General features: G+C 43.6%; 1 protein-coding gene and 1 non-coding gene across 7 annotated transcripts in view; one reads left to right on the top strand and one right to left on the bottom strand.

The window, feature by feature from the left end:
- Positions 1-22106, bottom strand: part of PHKB (phosphorylase kinase regulatory subunit beta) — a 94648-nt gene that overhangs the window by 69412 nt on the left and 3130 nt on the right. For 4 of the 6 annotated variants that reach the window (XM_016147632.2, XM_016147635.2, XM_016147631.2 and 1 more), the window contains 2 exons: positions 4130-4219; positions 3076-3214 (listed from right to left, as the gene is read on the bottom strand). In XM_016147632.2, coding sequence (XP_016003118.1) covers positions 3076-3214; positions 4130-4219 — 229 coding nt within the window. Of the gene's footprint in view, positions 1-3075; positions 3215-4129; positions 4220-13408; positions 13487-14927; positions 15018-22106 lie in introns of those variants that run through there. The other 2 variants (XM_016147630.2, XM_016147634.2) reach the window with 2 other exon arrangements.
- Positions 6675-6808, top strand: LOC118611547. Its single transcript, XR_004954506.1, has one exon. It is a non-coding gene; the product is annotated as a small nucleolar RNA SNORA13 (small nucleolar RNA).

Raw genomic sequence — 22106 nt, 5'->3', positions numbered from 1 at the left:
GACTACCGTATTCTAGAATAATTCAGCCATGGTAAAGAATTTTTCTGTTTTAACGACGTTCCCCTGTTTCCCCTCTCTTCTGCAAGTAAAAGAGTGACCCTAATGTTTCTCTTCTGACTGAGACGGCAAAAGAGCCTTTGCCCTGGAGTAGAAGCATTCAGGCCTCAGGATATACTTCTTGCCTTTCCTAAAACTTTAAAACGAACCCAGTGATCCAAAATAATTCTTCTATTTTCTACCCGGAATTGACAATTCTTTTTTTTTAGTAAGCTCCATGGCTGTAAATTCAAATTTTAATATGATCTGAAGAATACTTTCAATTTTTAAAAATAAGCGAAACAACTTTACATTTAATTCTAGTCAATGTATTGATCACAAGCTCTGTGAAAGTCTTGATCAGTTATTTCTACAACATGAGGTCTTTTTTATACCTAAACCAAAATTTCCTCCATATAAATACATAACTGGTAAAGGAAGCAGACACACGAGTCCCTTCCATGGGCGAACGTCACGGAAAACATAATCAGAACAGCACTGGCAGGAACAGCCGTGTGGCTTCGCTGTCCACCAGCACGACCAGGGCTGCCCACGCCACTCGGCCGCTGAAAGCCATGCCGCGCCGCAGGGAGGGAACCGAGGGCACTCTCGCAGGAAGGCACCTGCCCCCGCCTCGGCCCGGCTCTCTCGCAGGAAGGCACCTGCCCCCGCCTCGGCCCGGCTCTCTCGCAGGAAGGCACCTGCCCCCGCCTCGGCCTGTGCTGCGAGGCCCCGCGTCCACGTCTGCCTTGTGCCTCAGTTTTTCCAACATATACACATTTACCCGGTCTAACAGTACACTTTCAAGTCGATGCTCTTTTAAAAATGCACTACTCTTTTCAAATATAAGAATAAAGAAAATGGAGTTCCATATTTAAACCCTAATTTAGAGTCATGTGTTTTTTCCAGAAGTCGTATTAGAAACAAACAATGCCAAAACCCTAGATGATACTTTTTAATATGGCATAGAGTACAGGCTCGACTTTCTTTTAACAGATTTTGTACTATTGAATACATTCAGAATCAGTTTTAGCCTGAACCACACAAATGAAATACTAGCATTTATAAACTAAATTCTATAATTATAATAGTTGTAATTATAATAAAATGTAACTATACTTAATACTAATTATAATATATAATTACACATTGTGTAATAGTATAATTTATAATAACACACATTCAAAACCACAACTTCGAGTTCAATATCAGCTGTGGGTTTGTCACACATGGCTTTTATCATGCTCAGGTATGTTCCTTCTACATCCCTTACACTGAGAGCTTTTATCATAAAAGGATGTTGAATTTTGTCAAATGATTTTTCTGCATCTACTGAGATGATCATATGGTTTTTTATCCTTATTTTGTTAATGCGATGTACCTGTTAGATGTGTAAAGCCTTCTGGAAAAAGTCTGTGCTCTTGCACTGCTTTAAGCAATTTTCCTTCACCATTTCCTTTAGAAAAGTTTCAAATCTATAGAAAAGCTAAAATGTTATACATATAAATACATAACTAGTAAAGAAACTAATAAATCTTTTACTCTTCACATGGATTTACCAGTTGCTAAAATCAGCTTGCATTCTCCATAATTTATTTTCTGTACTATTCAAAAGTAAACTACAAACACCATTACCCCTATACACTAAACATCTAAAAACAAGAACATTCTCCTACATAGCCATAATATCATTATCACACTCAAGGAATTTAATACCAATACTGTATTATCTAATATAGACTCTATTTCAAATTTTTTCAATTAGCCCCAAAATATACTTTATAATGTTTTTAATGCACGACCCTTGATTGGACTCAGTGGATGATCACACATTGTATCTAACTGCCATAGTTCTTTAATCTTCCTAAACCTCAGCATCTTCACACCTATTTTCTGATCTTTTCTGACAGTCCCATTTTTTCAGAGTCCAGGCAAGGCGAATTACAAAGAGCCACACCCTGGCTTTGTCTGATTGTTTACTGCAGGCAGATCCATTTGAAGATTTTGGTAAGAGGTCAATGTGCGTTATGCACCATTAGGACTGCAAGGCGTCGGGGCTCATGGGGCTCACAGAAGGCCAGTCCACCCGGTACTGGCTTGACCACCTGCTGTGGCGCCCCGGGCGCTCCCCGTGCCCGAGACGCACGGTGGCCGACGGTTTACGAAGCTGCACTGTGCTTCCGGGGAACAGGTACGGAAATGCGTGCGGTGACGTCAGGAACAAGAGCGCCGAGGCTGCTTCGTACTGTCTCGGGATTCGGCATTCCGTGACAAATGCAGCACGTCGGCGAGGGACAACCGAGAGACATCACTTTTATGCAAAAGATACAACTTTCATATCAGAAGCCCCTGCATAAATCCCCTTCAGAAGATGGAGGTTCAGAAGCCTCATCTTAGCAACGGCTGACACGTGTCACTACTGACCACGTGGCAGGACCCACGCCGGGCGCTCCCCACGCAGAATCAAAGGAAATTAAGGAGAAATTTTGCATCGTGAAAGGATTTTCTTTTTTTTGCTTTGCTTTATAACTGACTTGCAACCAGGTCTAACAAGCGATACCCCAACGAAGGGCCGTGAGAGAGACTCTGCACTGGGGGCGGGGCGAGTCCGGGGCCTGGCTCTGCCGCTAACTGCCTGTGCGACTCCCAGCAGATCTTTTAACTTCTCTGGCCCAGTTTTATCACGTGCAACAGTCAGCCACGGTCAATTCCCTCTGTGACCCACACCAACCAGCTCAGTGAGAGGCGGTGCCCTCGGCCAGAGTCTAACCCAGACTTGCGGACCTAGAGGTGAAGAATTCCGGTCGCAAAACATCAACAGTAGCCTCTCCCGCACCCCCAGGAGACCTGAAAGGCTGAGAGGCCTAAGAGATCCAGGTGAGGGCAGGCACAGGTTGCACAGCCAGGCCGCGGTAGTGGGTGGCCTGGGTGGAGCGAGACCCCGCCCCCCGCTGGCAAGGCGCCCCACCCCCCACCTGTACTCTAGGGCCGAGGCTCAGGCCCCGCCCCCTGCCGGCAGGACGCCCCGCCCCCGGCTACCTGTACGCGAGGGCCAAGGCCCAGGCTGCCGCGGCGCAGTACAGGCTGTCCTGGATCTTGGCCTTTGGGTCCCCTCCGCAGGTTTTCGTGGGAAAGAGGCCCGTGGTTGGGCTCTGATACACCAGCAGCGTCGACTTGACTGCAATTGGAGACAAGAAAAAGAACGGATTGCACAGCCTCCCGTGTCCCGGGGCTGCCTCGGCCTCACCAGCTCCTGACAGCTCTGCTGTTTCTAATCTTAGCTGCGGCATGAACCTGCTGAGGCTGTAGAAACAGCTGCCCCGCCACACAAGCCCTCAAGCCAGTCACGGCTGCGAAGGTAGTAAAAGCGCAGCATTTTGACCAAAGTAAGCTGAATTAAGGTTTCACGTGAGGTTGAACAAAAAAGTCCTTATCTTAGCGGCGATAAACACATCAAACTTTATATTATTTGCCATACTTGGCCTAGTGCATGGGACAAGCAGCAAAGTGACAAAACTAGGCAAATCCAACTCATGGCCCAATGAGCAAAAGAAGCCCTGTCCACACGCCCACACGCCCACACGCACACACTATCTCAGACTCGTCTACCCGCATTGAAAAGCAAAAGCTGCCAGGCTGATCTTGGCAAGAACAAAACGAAAAACAAAAAAAAAAAAGCTGGAAACCTGACACTAGTCACAGTAACCTGAGATGCCTTTTCGCATCTCAATGAGTTAGAAATGGATGTCGAAGGGCTGCCTAGGAGCCAGGTGTGAGTAAGTGAGCAAGGAACACTTTGTTTTTATAAGTATTGAGCAAGAAACAGGCCGTAGTTCTCAGATCTAGTAATGTTTAGAAAGGCTAAAAGGACACAAGTCACGGGGGACAGTTCTTAAATTATACAAGGGACAGATATGACTTGTTGGGTCCCTTTTACAGTGCCGGTATCAACATGCGATTGTAACATACAGGGCCTGAGCACTGGACCCACCTACCGCGAAATCCCAGCGACAGAGAAACGCAGTCACATGATGCACGTAGCAGACCCAAGGCGCAGCAAGTGGCGGCCCCAGCCCCCTAGGACTTTGCTTACCAATTTTGTAATAGTGATCCAGTTTATCCCACAGAGTTTCATTATCGGGCCTCGGAAGATCAATGCTTTTAAGAGGTTCATAAACTGAGCCTAAAAAAAATGAAAACTCATCAAATTCAGTCATTTCACCAAATCAAGAAAACTTCCAAATAAATAAAGCAGCATTACTTAGCAATCTAATTTTCATTTTTATATGTGAACTACCGTTTTTCACTACTGTTCAAGGTTTGGGTGGGGGAGGACAGAGAAATCACCCCCCAACGAGCACAGAAAGGTCTTAGCGTTGGGGCGCCCCCAACAGCTCAAACATCTCCAGTACTCACGAGCTAGTCACCAGCTCAATAATTTCAGTTCCCTTTGAGAAATCCATCTTCTAATGAGCCCTGAATTGCAAACTTTATCTCTTACATTCATGCTTCATCGGGCAATTTTCTGCCCGACAATTATACCCCAAAAAGCTCAAGGAAAAGATAACATTGACATCCCAAAGTCATCCACTCCACAAATATTCAGTTTCATACTGAAATTCTGAAGCCTCTGCTTTCTCCTAGGTAGATAATATTCTTTGGCCTTATTATCTGGACTATAAGCAGAAACCCTTTCTACTTCTCAGCCATAAAAACTACTCCAAAGTGTTAGCAGAGCACACCGCTCAAAAGCTACACGGTACACAGTAATCATGATAATTTGCCACAAAATGGACTTAGGAAGTGGTCCACTTGACTAGGGCGCTTTCTCAATTGCTGAGTGAAGGGAAGACTTGTGAACCTTCAGCCATCAGCTTAAGTACTGTCTGTCATTAAAAGCACTCAGAAATCATAAACTCAAGGTCGCAATTAATCCCCTTCTGGGTTCAGGGACTGCATGTCACGTGGTCTCACAACGGAGCACAGGACTGAGCCTGTAATTTACCTGGGCCAGGGGGACCGTGTTGGCATGCATTAAGAATCTGTCACTAAGAAAAATGAAAGCATTTGTGTTCACACAGTTGCAGAATGCTGGTTTAAAGCCAAGGTACTGGCAAGCCCCTCCTGCTCGGGCAGGTCGCCGGCATGATGAGTGAGGAAAGGCCCTCCACTAGACTCAGCCAGCCCTCCCATCACCTTCTGTTAGAGAGAGATGATTTGTGGACAAAAATAGGTGATGCGAAATACTCAGCTCTCGGTGAAGAGACGTTCTGCAAAGAAGTCTTCACGATGACACCAGAGTGGCCCCATAATGGGGCCTGGGGAGAGCCTGTCACTGCTCGTTTGATGCAAATGGGACCGTGAACTACAGCCGGGCTTGCAGCCTGCCCTCGCACTCAGCAGCACCCACGGGAACCACTGCAGGCCACGGCCCCGTGCCACGGCCGCTTGCGTCCCAGGTGCTGGTACAGGGCGACTTAACCAATGATTCCCCTGCCAGCGGGGACGCAATTCATTCCTACTTTTCCCATCATAAACAATGCTGCGAAACCTCCTCGTATACAGATCTAGCCAATCGCACCCCAGAGACAGCCAGTACCGGCTGGGGAGGGCCAACCGTTAAATCTCCAGAAATCTGGCGGCTGGTTATAAAGCACAGCCAAAAGCAAAATTAAATTATATAAACTTACGACTAAGTAATTGTTAAAAACAAAGGTGATACTCGAAATGACGCTTTCTAATTTGTTCCAGCACACTGTACTGCCACACACGCTCTCTAGTTGCTTCCGCCCATGATCTGCACGCTGGGCACAGCATGTTCCTGAACGCCACAACGCGCGTCTTCCCAGCTCTGCACTCGGCGCCGTCACGCAGAACTGAGCAGTGGCAACTCGAACCACACAGTCCGCGACGTCTCAGATGTTCGCTGTCGGCCCCTCACAGAACGGGCGCGCCCACCTCCTGTCTACATTCCCAGGAGTAGCGCTGAATTAAATGACGAACACGCTTTTTACAAGATAAGGACACACTACATTGTCAAAAAAGGCTTAAAAAAACCCTCCCGTTCCTACCAGGAATGCAAGTGCTCCATTCTTTTAAAAGCGTTCCCGACCCGATGGGAGCGAAGTTGTATCTCACCTTCGCCTGATTTTCGTTTGCCGTGCTATCGGTGAGCTTGCGACCCTCCCCCACCTGGCCGTTGGGATCTGCGGTGCTGTGAGCCGCCCATGCCCTGCTGCCATTGCGTAGTGCTCTGTTAGTGTTCCTGCCATCCATTTCTAAGCGCTTTCTGCATATTTTATTTATTACTTAACATTTCCATTTCGAATATTGTTCCCTGAGCTTTCGTTAGCATACCACTGTTACAATATAAAAAATTTTAATAGTCGAATATATCTATCTTTCCTTACTTGGTTCTAATTTTCCTTTTCGCTTACAATGAAAGGTTTTGACCATTCCTAGGCCACATATATAGCCACCTCAATTTTCTGCTGTTTTTATTATTTTGATTATTTTATTAAACTTTATTAAAAAATAAAATTTCCCATTTAGGTATTTGATCCACTGGGAATTTGAGTCCTGAACCGCTAAAAGAGTAAGTAGTTAATTCCATACTTTTTAGAAAGATCAAACTGGGTAGCCTTTGCATTGCCCATTTACTTTTGGAAACTAGTAAATGTGGTGTCGAAAAAGGCATAAACTAAACACTTTGCAGCCTTTTCCTGCTCTTGAATTTGATATCTTTGCTGTAGGATCTGCATAAGTAACAGTTTAAAAAAATAGTAAAAATTAAAAAAAATAAAAAGATCAAATTGGTCTAATTATTTTTTAGGTTACAAAATATTGAACAGAAATATCCATTTGTCCTAAATTATATGCATGGGCCATCCCAAGTCATGGGATTCAAATAGACCATTTCCTCTTGAAATAATTACAACTTGATTTTCAACAGCTATTATTAAAACTCTAGTATCTAATAATGCAGCATTTGGTCTACATATAGTTTCTCAGATATAGAGACCTTATGCAAAATTTCAAACCTATCACAGACATATAATGCCTACGAATAGCTGAAATAATAGTCGGTTTTATGTGTGGCTTAATTAAGGCCCCTAAAATTCCCCACAGCCTGGGGCAGCAATATATTGATTTGTAAAGAAGTATTTTACGGAGCACTCAATACTGGATATTGACTCAAAGCTGAAACATAAACCACATACTTTCATTTCTCTACAGTCTGGGTTCCAGCAGAAAGATAGATAAAATCTGTGACAGTAGACTCTTAGCCCAAGGGAAGAATAGTCAGTAGCTCCCATCGCATTTTGTAAATGACTCTTCACCATTAGGAACTGCGCAAGTTGAAGTTCACCAGGTCCAATGACCGTGAGTTTAGGATCTTCTCCTGCCTCAGCTAATGGTGAGCAGCTGGTTTGATAGCTGTGGGACGCATTAAGGGTTGTGATTGTTGTGATTTTTCAGCCAGGAACAAGTCTACGAAAGCCTAAGGAGTACAGCTTTGAAGACTGTGAAGCGCAGAGGCTAATAAACCAGTAAGAAAGGACAAAGCAGCCGTGAATCACCAAAATCCCCGCGCTGACATGTTCAAACACGGCAATCGAGAACTGAGTAGACTCGGAAGACCTTGCAGAGAGGGTCGGACGGCTGCCAGGTCTCCCGAGGTTTGCAGACGCCTTACACGTACTCTCAGGTGCATGCAGGGAAGGGGAGAAGGGCAGGAAGCGTGCAGGCCAGGTAGGCACGGGGGAGCGCAGGGACAGCCCCGTGTGCCAACACACAGAATGTATGCAGACCACGTGTGCGGCTCATCAGTAAGTGATCACAACATTAATTTTTGAGCTGCTACGGTAGCAAGGGGTCCTAGAGTAACGGGGACCGCATCTAGCGCACAGCCGATGGCAGTCGATGTTTGGTAGGAAGGAAGGGAAAGGAGAGAAGCTGACAAAAAACATGTTTCTGGAAACTTTCGGCGACCAGTTGACCACTCTGTTTTCACAGGCCACCGCATCTCCTGCTACGGCCCATCTGCGTCACCTGATTTACTGACCAAGTCCCACCCCTCCAGACTTCCGTGATTTGACAAGCTGGAGAACAGATCTTACTATCGTCCTAATGAGCACCTGGGAACGTTCATCGTTAAGGGACGCGCCTGCACGCAACGTGACTCGGCACTTTGAGCGCCTCCAAGGTGACCGAAATCTCCTCGCAAAACAAAGAAACGGACTTAAACCATAGTTTTCCTCGCTGTCCATCCGTGCGCCAAAATTTAAAACTTTAAGGAATCAATGTGCCGCAGGAAAGGAGCAAATAAACTATGACACCGCCAGCCGATGACAAACCTCGAAGCAAAGGAGTGAGGTAGATCTATCTGCAATATCAATAAAGACCCAAAAAACTACAGTGTGAACAAGTTCTGTCACAGGACAAGGCATGGGGCATGAGACCGCGCGTCGCAAACGAAGCAAAAACCACCGTACGTGTGTGATTTTACAAACGCTGAATGCCTGCGCGTCGTACCAGATACCTCACACGCGTTGTCCTATCCCATCGTCCTGACAAAGTCATGAGGGTGGCGTGAAATCGAGGCACAAAGAAGTCACTGCGTGGCAGTCTGCATCTGAACGCGGGGCTGTGTGACGTCGCCCCACGCCACGAACCCCCGTGAAACCGTTCAGCCGAGAAGGGTCAGGGCTCTCGGCCCTTAAGTTCATTTTCTGCCTTAAACAATAGACTGCTCCAAAATTATATGCATACGTGCATATGCACATGAATACTTTCACTCATTTAACCCCAATTTATTATCACAGTTGATGCGAACCCTCGACTTTTTAAGCGTATAGGTTTCTCCAGGGCAAGTAAGTAAGAAACATAACTTAAATGTAAAATATGAAACAGCAAATATAACACAACTTTATAAAAGTGAGATAAACTTTGCCTGTTCGGCTTATCCAAACATGACGTGAAAAGGCCACTCCACTGTTCCCATTCCGTGTCTAATAAAAAGGTGCTGAGTTCCTCCAGTGACCTTTACAGAAGGAGCATGGCCTATAAAATCCAGTTAAGAATATTAAATCTGGTTGATGTTTCACGTGTCGGTTGACCTTATGAATAGCAATCATTCAATTAGCTATTTAATTTTCCTTTCTTAGAGTCTAGTAGAGTAACTTGTCATTAATATATCATGAATTTATATGATTTCTGTGAGGTCAAAGCGGTATTCAAACAATTTTAATCTTTCTAAAAAGTTTTTGGAACTCTTGACGAAAAAAATTCATTCGGAAGTGACACAAGTTATTAAATTTTCTCAACAGAGTTTGTTTCTTTCACTGTTATGACCCCGATGCCAACAGAGTCTGGCACACACTGAGCACTCAATAAATATTTACTGAACGAATGGAATTAATATCCTCTGATATCTAAGATTGGCCAAAAGTTGCTTGCAATCGGCTGCAATGAACAAGGTGATTCGCCAGTGCAGATGCAGTCGGACAGACCTGCTCGGCCGTGACCTAAGCTGGGACCAGAAAGTAACTCTGCTTGCGCTAGTCTCCTATTTTATTCTCTTCTGTTCTTCTATTGCTCACAAAGGAAGACCTGAACGAAATCATAAAAGGATATGATTACAAAATGATTTCGTTACTAGAATGCATGTACCTAGCCTTACAAGGGAGTCACTTTATAAAGGATAATACTAATCTGAGCATATTTCTCAAGAGAAACCGAAGTCATTATTTCACACTTACGAGTGAAATTTTTATATTCCAAACTTCTAAGATTTAAATGATAGAGTCTTAGTTCAATATTAATTGAATTACATGGAGGGGAAAAAGAACTTAACTATTGACAAGTCCTGATCTTTACAAGAAATACTTAACTTTATTATGTCTACTGATATCATAGCCATAAAAACATGTGACCTTAGTCTTTCACTATGTTATTCTCCATAAATCCTACCGAATAATACTCTCGGGCCATTTGGCATTTTGAAAAATGGAACCAATCATTTCTATTTATCACGTGCACTCTGACGAAGCCTGGTCTGTGTTTCTTGTCTTGGCAAAGCTCAGCAATGCATTTAATATGAGCGTTATTAGTACCAATTAAAAATTGCCCAGATAACACTTCATCCAGTAGGCGTAAATAAAGTCTTGAATGTTAATAAAAAAAAAAAAAAATCACAATAAACTATGAGTTGGTAAAAAGTAAGCTGACTGTAGGAATAAAAATATTCCCAACCAGAACAAAACCAGGAGCACTCCTGAGAGACGGTGCAGACTCCGGACCTGACGAGTGCTGGGCACCTTTCTTCCTATCGAAGTGCTGTGAGGCATAACTCGCCGTCTGGGAGACACGGGTCAGAGATGACACCGTCACCCCCTGCTCCGCGCCCTCACACTCCGGTGCTCTGCTCCAAGGCTGTCCCCAGGCTCTGTGTTGCTGAGCCGCCTTCTCTAAAGACCCGTCTACAACAAAATCATTAACTGACCAAACCCGTATGGAATCCGAGTTATATATTTTACAAGCCAACTTGCGCTTTGTGGTGAATAAGGTTAAACCCAAGGTCAATCCAATAAAAGACCACCGTCCCTGGAGCCAGCCCAGATGGGAGGCTGTCTTAACACCTAGGGGCCCGCGGCAAGAACGTGAGTTTTGCGAACACACAGATCTGTGCTACAAGCTACAGTCACAGCCACACGACCTCGCAGCTGTCAGGGCGGGAGGCTGCGGGCCGCTCTGCGAAGTGCGGGAAGTTATGCAACCTCACAGGGCTGTGAGACGTAAATGAGAGATGAAGAAAAGCGGCCGGCGTGGTGTGTATTAAATACTGACTGTCTGCCCCTCCCACCCTTGGATTTTCGACTCTCTGCCAGTACTTGGCATAGGACTGGGCACGCAAATCAAGGACGTCCTGATTCACTGGTTTTGTTGGGTTAACATCAGAATCCTCCTGATCAGTCCAAGGATGGATGTCCCACGCAGTGATTTTAAATCAGCAATTTAAATAATCGGTAATTTTAAAGAAACATAAAAAGTTAATTGAATGGAATTTGAGCCATAGATATGACAGTAAAGTATGCTCGGGCTGTTATAAGTGGTTTAGCGCCTGTGCAGGAGTCACGGAAAACCAAGGCGACCATCTCTCCTGACTGCGCCAGAGGAAGGAGCATTGCTCAGGGCGGAAGAGGGAGAAAAGCCCCACTAAGATATGAACCTGATACTCACAGGTCTTCGATACAATTTTTATAACTGAAATCAACTATTTCTGAAGCGTGACCATTCAGAGCTAAACTTAAGTTCACTAAGAAGTCTAATCAGGGCCAACTGTCGGGCATCCCAGAAAATCATTCCGTCTCGGGGAAAACAAGGCAAACTCAAGGTCCTAGGACGCAGAATCGAATCTTCCATTAAGTGCAGGATGACTGTTCAGCTGCCACGCCCATGCTACAGTAAAGAAATTAAAATGTAAATTCACCTACTTTCTAAAACAGACATTTAAAATTATAGAACTGGAGTATTACAACAGGCACGCTTTAGGTTCCGAGCGTATTCATCAAGCAATACACCACTCAAACTACTCTGGCTTAAAATACTTCGCGTCTATTCTAAGGGTAGCTTGCTGCACCATATTTTTATGGACTATTAGTTTTTTATGTAACACAAAGCTGGAAAAATGTAACTGGGGGAACACGAAGATGATTAAAATGCTGCTGTACTTAAATCTGCATTATAATTTAGTTATAAGGATTTTATTGTAGCAAAAAATTGAAATGAAAACTGGAGTCATGACCATCGATATTTCAAGTATTCAGCTTATACTACTACAAATAAAACTCAACTACTACTGTAACATGAAACCATAATGGAAATCGACCTTGAACTTGGTAGTCTTTTTGTAGTTAATTTGAAGACGGCTTGCTGTCTCCTTTCCTTTTCAAACAAAATTACATTCTATTACTTGAAGCGCCTGCCCTCATCTTTACGGTCATTCCATGACAGTAGAATCTTGTCTTACAAAAACGCCTAGGAAAAAAGACTTCTAAAGCCAGTGTTTACATCAGGGGCCTCCGCAGAGAGCTTCGAGCAATCGGCACTTCCGTTTCTCAAAGAAATACTCCCGGAAGATACGCTGGATGGGGAAAAGGTCCCATAACTGCCAGTGCTGACAGACTGTGCCTCTCACTCCATGCAACCGACTCCACAGACCCCTGAAAATGGAGGCGGCCACTACATCCTGACGCGGAGATGCCCACAATGAGACCAGACGATCCTCTGGACACAGAAAGAGGTACCAAACACCATTGCGGAAGTCATGCGTGGTAAAGAGACTAGAAGGAAATACGACTGATACCCAGTCATTCCCAACATACCGCTAATTTTGACTCACTATATTAATGCACAGCGATGGCCTCGACATGGAAGCCCTGAATTGACAACCAAATGCACCTGCCCAGCCAAGTCAAAGGATTTGGAGCAGGTAAATCCAGGCCAGAAGTCAAGGCCTAAAGCAGATAAGCAAGTGGGTGGGGTCAGAGAGCCACACGTGACGGAAGGCTGCAGGGACAGTCCTGGGCACACACAGGATCTGCGGGGCAGTGCCTAGGAAACGCAGATTTATAAGGACATATTGAGCCAAAGGCCAAGTTAAAGGCCGGGAACATGAGGATGCTCAAATCAGAGCCCGCGATCCAGAGTCTACAGGACAAGACAGAGGAGAGACGAGGGCGCTACAGAGCTCAGCCACATGCGGCCACAGACGGCCTTCTCCTCAAAGAGCAGCCCGTCTACGGACTCCTGGCCTGGCCTGGACCTGCTGGGTCGACACAGAATTTTAAGGAGATCCAGGGCTCTGGAGACTAGTGACTCCATCTCGTAAAAGCGAGAGGGATGGGGGTGAGGGAGGGAAGGAGCGGGCTCACGATCAAACAGCAGCTTTGGCATCTGAGGAAGGTCCAGCTCACCAGCTCTTGGGAGGTACCGCGGCGAACCAACCAACAGCTTAGCACCAAGATTAACCCCTCACCCGCTGAGCCTTGCTTCACGACCAATCCAAAGCCATCAGGCCACCAGCGCTGCCCAGTCGCAGCTGGGTCCCCATCTTGTAAGATCTGCCTTAAAATCCCCCAACCTAGATCCCAAAACCCTAAAAATATTCTCCCCTGAACCCTGACCGTCAGTGGTCAAGAGCCGGAATATTTTGAAGGAGAAAGGGTCTGGCTAAGCCCCTTGGTTTGGGGAAGACACACGACCTCCTGACTCCCTCTTCGGGGATCTGATTTTTTTTTTTTTTTAATTTACGTTTATTACTTTAGCCTCTATGTCCAGAAGGACACCGCTGAATCCTAATATCACTTACCAGTACACGCAGAACACCACCCTCTGTGGGAGCTGTCAACATGCAACATGCCACACTGGCCATAAACATGTAAATCCACTTTTAGCCAAAGAGATAAAAAAAAAAAAGAGGTGAAGAATAATATAATAATCATCTCATCATTACCAGCATATAATAAAAATGGCTAACGCTATGCGAGCACCTCTCACGTGCACAGTACTTTGTTGAGAGTATGTGTCACGATCTCCTTCAATCCTCGTAACCCTATTACGCAGGCACTGTTATTCTTCCCATGTTACAGATTCAACCTGAAGCTAAGTGACTTATCCGAGGTCACACTGCTAGCAAGTAGAGGAGCTAGGACGTAACGACGAAGCCTGTTTTGGGGTTTTCTTTTGCTTACATGAGCGTGGATAGTTATCCTTTCGGGTCTTCTCTTGAACATTTCATTACCCATATGAAAATAATAGTGATTCACAGCAATATATGCTTCCGCGGCAACGTTTAAATCAGAAATACCGCAGGAACGATTTTTCCCGAGACACCAGGCCATTTCCCAAGCAGCTCTCGCGCTGCGGTGTCGGCCGTGAGGACGAGAGGCTTCCGCCGCCGTGCGCGGGAGACCAGCGCTCTCGCCTGCGAGTCACAGGTGTGGGACCTGCGAGGCTCTGGTCTGCACAGGTCTCGTGTGAAAACAGGGATTTTCCTCCTGTGCATTATGTACCTTTGTGTTTAGGCCTTTTATAGAATGAATCATCATTTCTTAATCTGACAAATTTTGATTTTGCTCTAAATGACAGATTTAAGAAGCTACTTTCTTCCCACTGCTTTTAAAAGTCTGTCATTTGACTCTCCTTCCTCACTGTAGTTCTGCAATTTAATGCCAAGTTCAAATTTCCTGGTACCTTAAGTAAAGTCTTCATTGTAATGGACAAAGCCTATTAAACGGCGTTGGCCTTCTCTACGTGTGAAAAACTAAACATTGCGATAACAATGTAGTTGAATAATGTGTGTGATTTCTTCCATTTCCCTCAGGAAAAGCAAAACTCGGTACACCCAGAACACTCAAGGCTTTTGAGCAAGGGGCAAAGCCGGTCAGAGCCACGTAGGCTGGCGCCGGGGACGCTGTCCCCAGTTACAAGGGCACCCAGAGTGCCTCCTCAGTCACAAGTTCTAGTCGCCGAGGTCTGTTTCGCGTCATTTATGACACTTCCTTTTGAAGTGGAATTTGAACCTCTTGGGCTTGACCAGCAGGAGACATATATTTCACATGAAAATGTCCTTATTCAAAAATGAAATAAATTCACCAAATTTTGTTCACCAAATAAAAAAAATAAGATGATTAGACAGCACAGAGTGTTAGGAAGCTCATTCTGTACCAAAATCATACTAATACTTTTTGGCATGATTCATTACCTCATTCAGCTTGAAGTCCCCAGCACCGAGCCCTGTATCGGGGGCTACGGATCAAAGCTACGAGCGATTCGGTCTCCGACCTGAAGGACCTCATAACCCCGGAGGGAGGCGGGCGTGCACTTACCAGCAGAGCGCAGCGACATCGGTGCTAACAGGGGCGAGCAGGCTGCACAGGTGTGTGCACGTCTGACCGCGGGGGCTGCCGGCACACTCCGGGCCTGTGCGGGCCTGCACGTGTCCTCCGCACCACGGACAGCCACGGGGCGGGGTTTAGGCGAAGGTGTCACATGACCCAGATTTAGGAGAGAGGAGAGGCACAGCCACCAGAGTCCTCTTCTGGTTACAATATTCACCCCAGAGCTTTGAGCTAAGGTGGTGACAGCAGGGACGCAGGGGGCAGGAAAGGCTTAAATTTGTACCTTAGGGGCAAATGTCAATGTCATAGAGTGTAATCAGCAAGAGAGAGTCCTCAGACCGCTTTTATTCCTTTAAATTATAATTATTCACTTTACATCCTGCTAGGATTTTTTGATACTTGCAATTATTGAGCAAATGATTATTATCAAAGCTACAAGCCTATTGAGAATTGGGATTAAGTGGGTATAATAAATTAATTCAGCTTCACTGTGTATTACCATAAAAACAAGATAATATAACCAAAACACAAGGATCTCTGAACTGATAGAAACAACATAAAAATTCATGGAAAGATTCCACAAAGCGATGATAATTACCCTCAGAAATATGTAAATTAAGAAAACAAGCTCATATTATAAATACCTCTATTTTAAAACCAATTAACATAGAAACGTCATTGCTATTAGCAGACCATTTAAAAGATGCTTAACACAAACAAAAGACACAGGTCTAAATTCAACTAGCTAATGTGAGCCATATTTAAAAGGGGCTCCATTTGAATGGAAAAAATTCCCATCAAAGCAGAAAGAATATCAATCGAAACAATTAATACTCTGCCAAGGCCTAGCATAATATCAAATGAAACTGTTTAGATTTCTAAAATAATTATCTTTAAATAAGACACATTTTAAAAATGTATTTAGAAGTGGGAAAGTTTGAAATGTCACCCAGTGGGGCATGGCCTTTTCCCACACTACATCATGAGCAAACCTCGCGAGACGAGACAGACACACAGAGCATTCGCCCTAGAGATCCAGGTTTCTCCTACACGTCTCTAGGTGAAGTCACCTGACCAAATCTATAGCACCAGGCTGGTGGGAACCTAACAGTGCCGCCCATTTAGAAACCACTCAGCCATAGGAGGTTCTGTTACCCAAAACTTATTAATTACACTGTTCTTGCTTAAGGGGAGAAAATATAGTAAGAATACTTGTATAATGATAGCAAGGTCTGTGGTCAAGGTGTGTGTGCACACGCACACATGTGATAGCAAGGTCTGTAGTCAAGGTGTGTGTGCACACGCACACATGTGCGCGCACACACACACACACGAAAGAGCTACTTGAGACATGACAAAATTTCCATCCTCACAATACATCAAGAAGTGCTTATATCAAAACATTTAAAATCAAGGATCACAGTAGGTTTGGCAGTTCAGTTCCTTGCCCTATCTTTTGAAGTGTTAGGTTTATACAACTGCCATTTGGTTACATGGATGAAAATTCACAACAGAAACATATTAGGAAGATAGAAAAATAAAGATGAGATTGAAATCATCCTAAATCAGAGGCTCTTTAAAGTTTAGGTATAAATTACAAATAAACAAACAAACAAACAATAAGATGCCCTATAAGTTGAAAACTCCACAGAAAAAAACAGTCCGCTAATCAAACTCACAGCAACCCAAGGTCATCTTTTTGACATATTGATCACTTACGACTATAATCATCCATCCGATATTTACGAACAAGCCTACAAAGTCAATGTAACCACACAAAAAATGAATTTAAATATACAGAATGTTCTTTACGGGTTCAACTTCCGGAAGAAGGGAGAAACATGATCAAGAAGACAAGTTAATCGCCTGACATGAGTATGTTTTCGGAACAAACCAGGAAGCAGACATGCATGTGAAGGAGGGGGGTCTGTGGCCCCAACCTCACCCTGGCCCCTGCCCGGGCTCGCCAGAACACCTTCACGGCTTGAGGAGTAAGACTCGGTCTGCAAGCATGACTGGTCATCGCCACGACCAGGGTCTACATATTTGCAAAAATTCAGTCCTGAGCGATGAGACTTGAATCTTAAACAGCCAAAAAGATAGGCCATGGAAATGGCGTGAGGTTAATGATGATAAAGCGAGTACGACAATACGCTTTGTAACCTTTTGATAACAAGCTAAAAACTAATGATGTATGTTTAACAGGACACCAAAGCACACGAGGCAAATAACATATCAGAACCTATAAAAATGGCAATTTGAATTATATGTGTACGAGTCTCGCTGTGTTTTTTGGGAAGTTACTTAATGTACCATATCTGTTCATCTATAAAGAGCAACTTCCTCAAGAAATTTGTGAAATGTGAACTGAAAGAGAAGAAAGCGATAAAATCAAGAAATTAAAAATGAGAGTAATTCTTTTTAAAAGACTAAGATATAGTCATATCATTATTGATTAAAAAAACTAATAAAATTTGGGGGGGAAAGGAAAAAAGTAAAATAAAAAACAGCAACAATGTTTTCATCTTTTTAAAACCACTTGTAATCAAGGCAGCCAAGGCCTACTGTGATAAAAATAAGAACTTTGAATTTATTAAAAACACATCACAGAGTGCTCTCTTCAGCAGCACATACACTAAAAAAAAAAAAAAAAAAAAAAAAAAAAAAACACCATAGAAAACTACAATGAACCATCAAAAAGCATTTTCCAAATTTTCAAGACCAAGTACATAATATATGCAGTTACAATTTTCTGTTAACTTGTTTTCTACTCAGGGATTTAAAAATAGAACCCCAAAAATCATAAATGGCATATCCTAACTGCATAAGTATGTAGCAATTTAAAAAAACCCTTTATATCTCCCACAAATCCAATATCTTTTAATAGGTAGACCAAATGTGCACATGTGTCTTAAGCCTGAACCACAAAAAGAGATGGCAGCCTCTTGTGCCAATGTGCATATCATTCCTCAAAAACAGAATGGCAGATCTGCCGTTTTAAAATATGAACAGAAATCATTGTAATGACATGAAAACAAGATACGGATTTATATAAGAATTGTCCTGTGTGAAACGGGCCACATTCTGAAAGTCCGCTGAGTGGAAGAGGCACGGATGGGAGAGGTGGCCCCGTCTCCTGAGTCCCGATGACGGAGGCCGTATCTGTGCTTCCCGGCCCGCCAGCATCAAACAGGGCTTGAGTGTGCGTGTGCCTGGCACCGTGCGCTGTGCGAGGCGTCCGTCACACACAGAGACAGAGACACACGCACGCGGCCTCTGCCATCGGCTGCCCCCCGCCTTCTCGCTACGCTCCCCTGGCCAGAGAGGGGAGTGTACGAGTACATCCGGAGGGCAGACAGGCTTCGGTGTACGTTTTGGGAGATGAAGTAGAAAGGATTTATAAGTGAACTAAATACAAAGGGTGAAAGAAAAGAAGAAGAACCTCTATTTTTAGCTAGAACAGCCGAAAGAATTCGGTCTAGTTTATCGAAATGGAGAAGACTAAGGGAGGCACGTGTTTGGGGTTGGAAGAGGAGCAGAAAGCTAAGAGTCCTGTTCCAGCCAGGGAACATTTGACAGGCCCATCGCACACCCGTCTGGACACGTCTAGTAGGCACCTGGATCAGACCCAGGAATTCTGGGGAGTTCCTCTGGCCCTTTTTCTCTAGCTTCGCAGAAGACCGACCGACGAGAGAGACAAGAGTGAGAGGAAGACAGCTTTAGGGACGCACAGCGTGAGTGTTCTGTAACCGTCTGAAGAAGCAAGACAAGCCCATTGTACTCTTCATGAAGCCGGTCACTGATCAAACTGGAAGCATCATCTTCGCGAAGGATAATAGCACAGAAAGAGAGTGAGCTCTAAGGTCAATGAGAAACACGCCGAGGGAGTTAAACTGTATCACGTGGCCTCTATTTCCTCAGTCTTAGAAGATTACAGGGCAGGACCCAGTAAGACGAGATCAGAGCTCCCAGCAGGAAACAATCTTCGAGTGCTTCCGAAGAGTCATCCTACTTGAAGGGAACTCAATGAATATCAACGTAAGACAAAAAAAAATCTTCTAACTATACGTAAAATAATGGCTGCTCTCCTGCTGTCTGACAAGAGTGCCCATGGAAACTGTCAGAAACAATTGCTTCAGACTCATAGCGATTATTAAAAATGAAGTGGACTTAGAGTAAAAGAAAAACTACATTCTGAGGAATCAGATTCAAGCTTGATGTATCTTAGTACAAATTTTCTTCAGCAAATGGCAACTTAGATGGGTAGATATCAAAATGAGGGAACAAAATAAGCAACGCTGTTTTTGTATAAGTTGCAATATTGTAAAAGACACGTGATTTTAGAAAAGACGAGAACTAAAATGTATCGGGCAGCTATAGCAAATGTTTTGCATATAACATCTTATTTAATCCTCACAACAATCCCCCTAGGCAGGTTTTATTATCCTTATTTTTACAGAAAAGGAAACAGAGTTTCAAAGATGTAACTTGCTCAAATGCAAGAGGGCAGTCTATGGCCGTGGCACCCTGAACAAGCCCCATCCTGTCTGATCTCGGAAGCTAAGCAGAGTTGGGCCTGGTTAGTACTTGGATGGGAGACCACCTAGGAAGACCATTTTTATTTAAAAAATAAAAATAAATTAAATTAAAAAAAATTCAAGCAGGCAGTAAACAGAGGCGGGATGAGATTCCCGCAGAGCTGAACACAAAATGCGGTGCCCCCCCCCAACCTGGCCCTCACAGGGGTACACGAGCCATGGCAGTGCAGGACCCTCCGGCCTCCCATCTCTTTAAGCAAACAGGAACCCGGTGGATTAGCCTACCGCTACATTAAGCTGAAAACGGGGCTACCGTACAATGTCTAACAAGAAGAGTGTGCCGGACATGCCTATCCCTCCCACGATATACAATAGAACTTTGCCAGATATTGATATGCCCATCAAACCAAAATGACGAAAGGAAATTAATGAAAGAACTTTAAAAGACATTAGCAGAGGAAAAAACTCAAGTCATGTGCTGATAAACTCACTTAGATGCTGTAAACTTGGCCGAGATAAGGGTAAGATTACGCTTTCATTTTAAGGAGTAATTTTTTTTTTTTAATTTCAAAGGAAATAAATTCTTTATTTTTTATTGAAGTAGAGTCGACGTGATGTTATGTTTCAGGTGTACGACATCGTGGCTGATGTTTATATGCCATATGAGGCGATCACCACAGCGAGCCTAGTTACCCGTCACCGTACAAAGCTGTTATGATATTACTGACTGTTTTCTCTGTGCTGTATGTCATATCCTTGCGACTTATTTTATAACTGAAAGTCTACACCTCTTACCTCCTACCTAGAAAGGGTAATTTTTTAAATCATCTTATCGTCTAAAATAAAAGTGCCGAGATATTTCTTACCTCTCGCAAAATGCTACAACGATTATTCCCAATAACTGCACTGTGATGCTGACGTGACCACTACAGCTGACCAATTCTGCCGAACTAATATATCGTATAACTGTAGCAGTCCTATGAGAAATCAAAGCAGCCTGAGGTACCGGATGACACACTCCTTCTCTAAGAACTCATTTATTTTGGTTGTGAAACTTTGCCTATAAATTCATTGCCTTGTACATCTCGCCCCCAAGGTTCTTTAAAGAAAAACCTGGACGTCCACTAGATACTAGACTTATTGAGGTAATCATTTCGTAAGTTATATAAAGTCTGATATCACTATGTTATGCCCCTGAAACTAATATTTTATTAAACTGTATTGAAAAATTGTTTTAAGTTTTTTTTTTGAAGAATATAAGGAAAGAAAGAAAAAAACTGGACATCCAGATCTCTCGCTGGATTTAAGCAGTCAAAACAAGAGAAATTATAATCAACCACAGCACATACTGATGCATCAGCAGTCGGAGCACAAGTCGAGCACGCACACGTAGAAATGCGGGACGCACACTAACTCCACAGAGCAGACACAGAAAATGTCAGAAACAAATCCCAGAGCAATAAAGAGGGTTAAATGCATTAAAAAATCTAAGTACGTTGGAAGCTATTCTCCAAAAGCAAGATACTGGCTTTTGTTTTTGGTAACCTTGGGTAGTTTCTAGCCAAAAGTACCAGGGAAAACTCAGCTGGGAATCCAGGACTCGCTTTAAAATGACTGTTAAATGAAATGACTCCATAAAACACTATTCTACAGTAATAACGTGCATCAGGAGAAAACAATCACTTGCCAGACAAATGCAATATTTCTAAATTAGTAAATAAATGATAAACACAAACCACTCTGAGTATTTATTTTAACATAAAAGTTTTAAGTATTCCTTTAGAGTCATTTCTAAGTTTTGGTTATAAGAACCAAAAAGAGTAGAAATATTGAAAGTCATTTACAAGGAATCAGTCTTTAAAATGGCTTATAGCAGTGAAGTTTGGAATTTTCTATTTTGTTTCTTGATGCATTCTATTTCAATTTAATAATACAGCACTGGAAAAGCTTCTTGTCAATGCCCTCAAAAGCCCTATGTAATGTTACAGCACAGTTCTTAGGTGTTGAAATTTCCAAGACTACTGATGCATAAAGCTTATCTTTAGCATTCTATTTTCCCATAACCGCGAAATGACTTTGCTAGTGCTGAGAGCTCCTCAAACCCTTACTTGGCAACCAAAACAGAAAACAGGGCCTGGCGCTTAAAAGAAAGAAAACACAGTTCAAAGTCGTATGTCCTCTAGTTCTCTTAGTTCACAGATTAAATCAGGAACCAATTAGCAATGTTACATATAACATACTATTTTGTCATTTAGCTGATGACAACTAAACGATCATTTTCATTCCTTAAAGTATAAGCTTTTTTATCTCCTGTTCATTTTTTCCCCGAGCTATTTCTTTCTTTTCTCTTTAATCTTGCCAAAACAAGACTTGAAATCTAAGGGGAAAAATAAAGGGAGAACTGCTTCTGCACGATTATGGTGAAACCAAAAAGAAACATTTTCACGGTCACTGTTGGTTAGGCCGGCTCTCACGTTTCCCCGTGAAGGAGTCCCGAAGCCCCGAGGCTGGAATATTCTGCCTAACTACACCAGAGACAAGGCAGCCTCTTGCCAACAGGCTTCTCCCAGAGTGTTCACACACTAACAGGTTTTGAGTGGCCAAGGTAGGTCACAACCTACAGGAAAAA

Source organism: Rousettus aegyptiacus, unplaced genomic scaffold, assembly GCF_014176215.1.
Source record: "Rousettus aegyptiacus isolate mRouAeg1 unplaced genomic scaffold, mRouAeg1.p scaffold_m13_p_14, whole genome shotgun sequence".
Taxonomy (NCBI): domain Eukaryota; kingdom Metazoa; phylum Chordata; class Mammalia; order Chiroptera; family Pteropodidae; genus Rousettus; species Rousettus aegyptiacus.
This window is presented reverse-complemented; position numbering and strand designations above follow the sequence as displayed.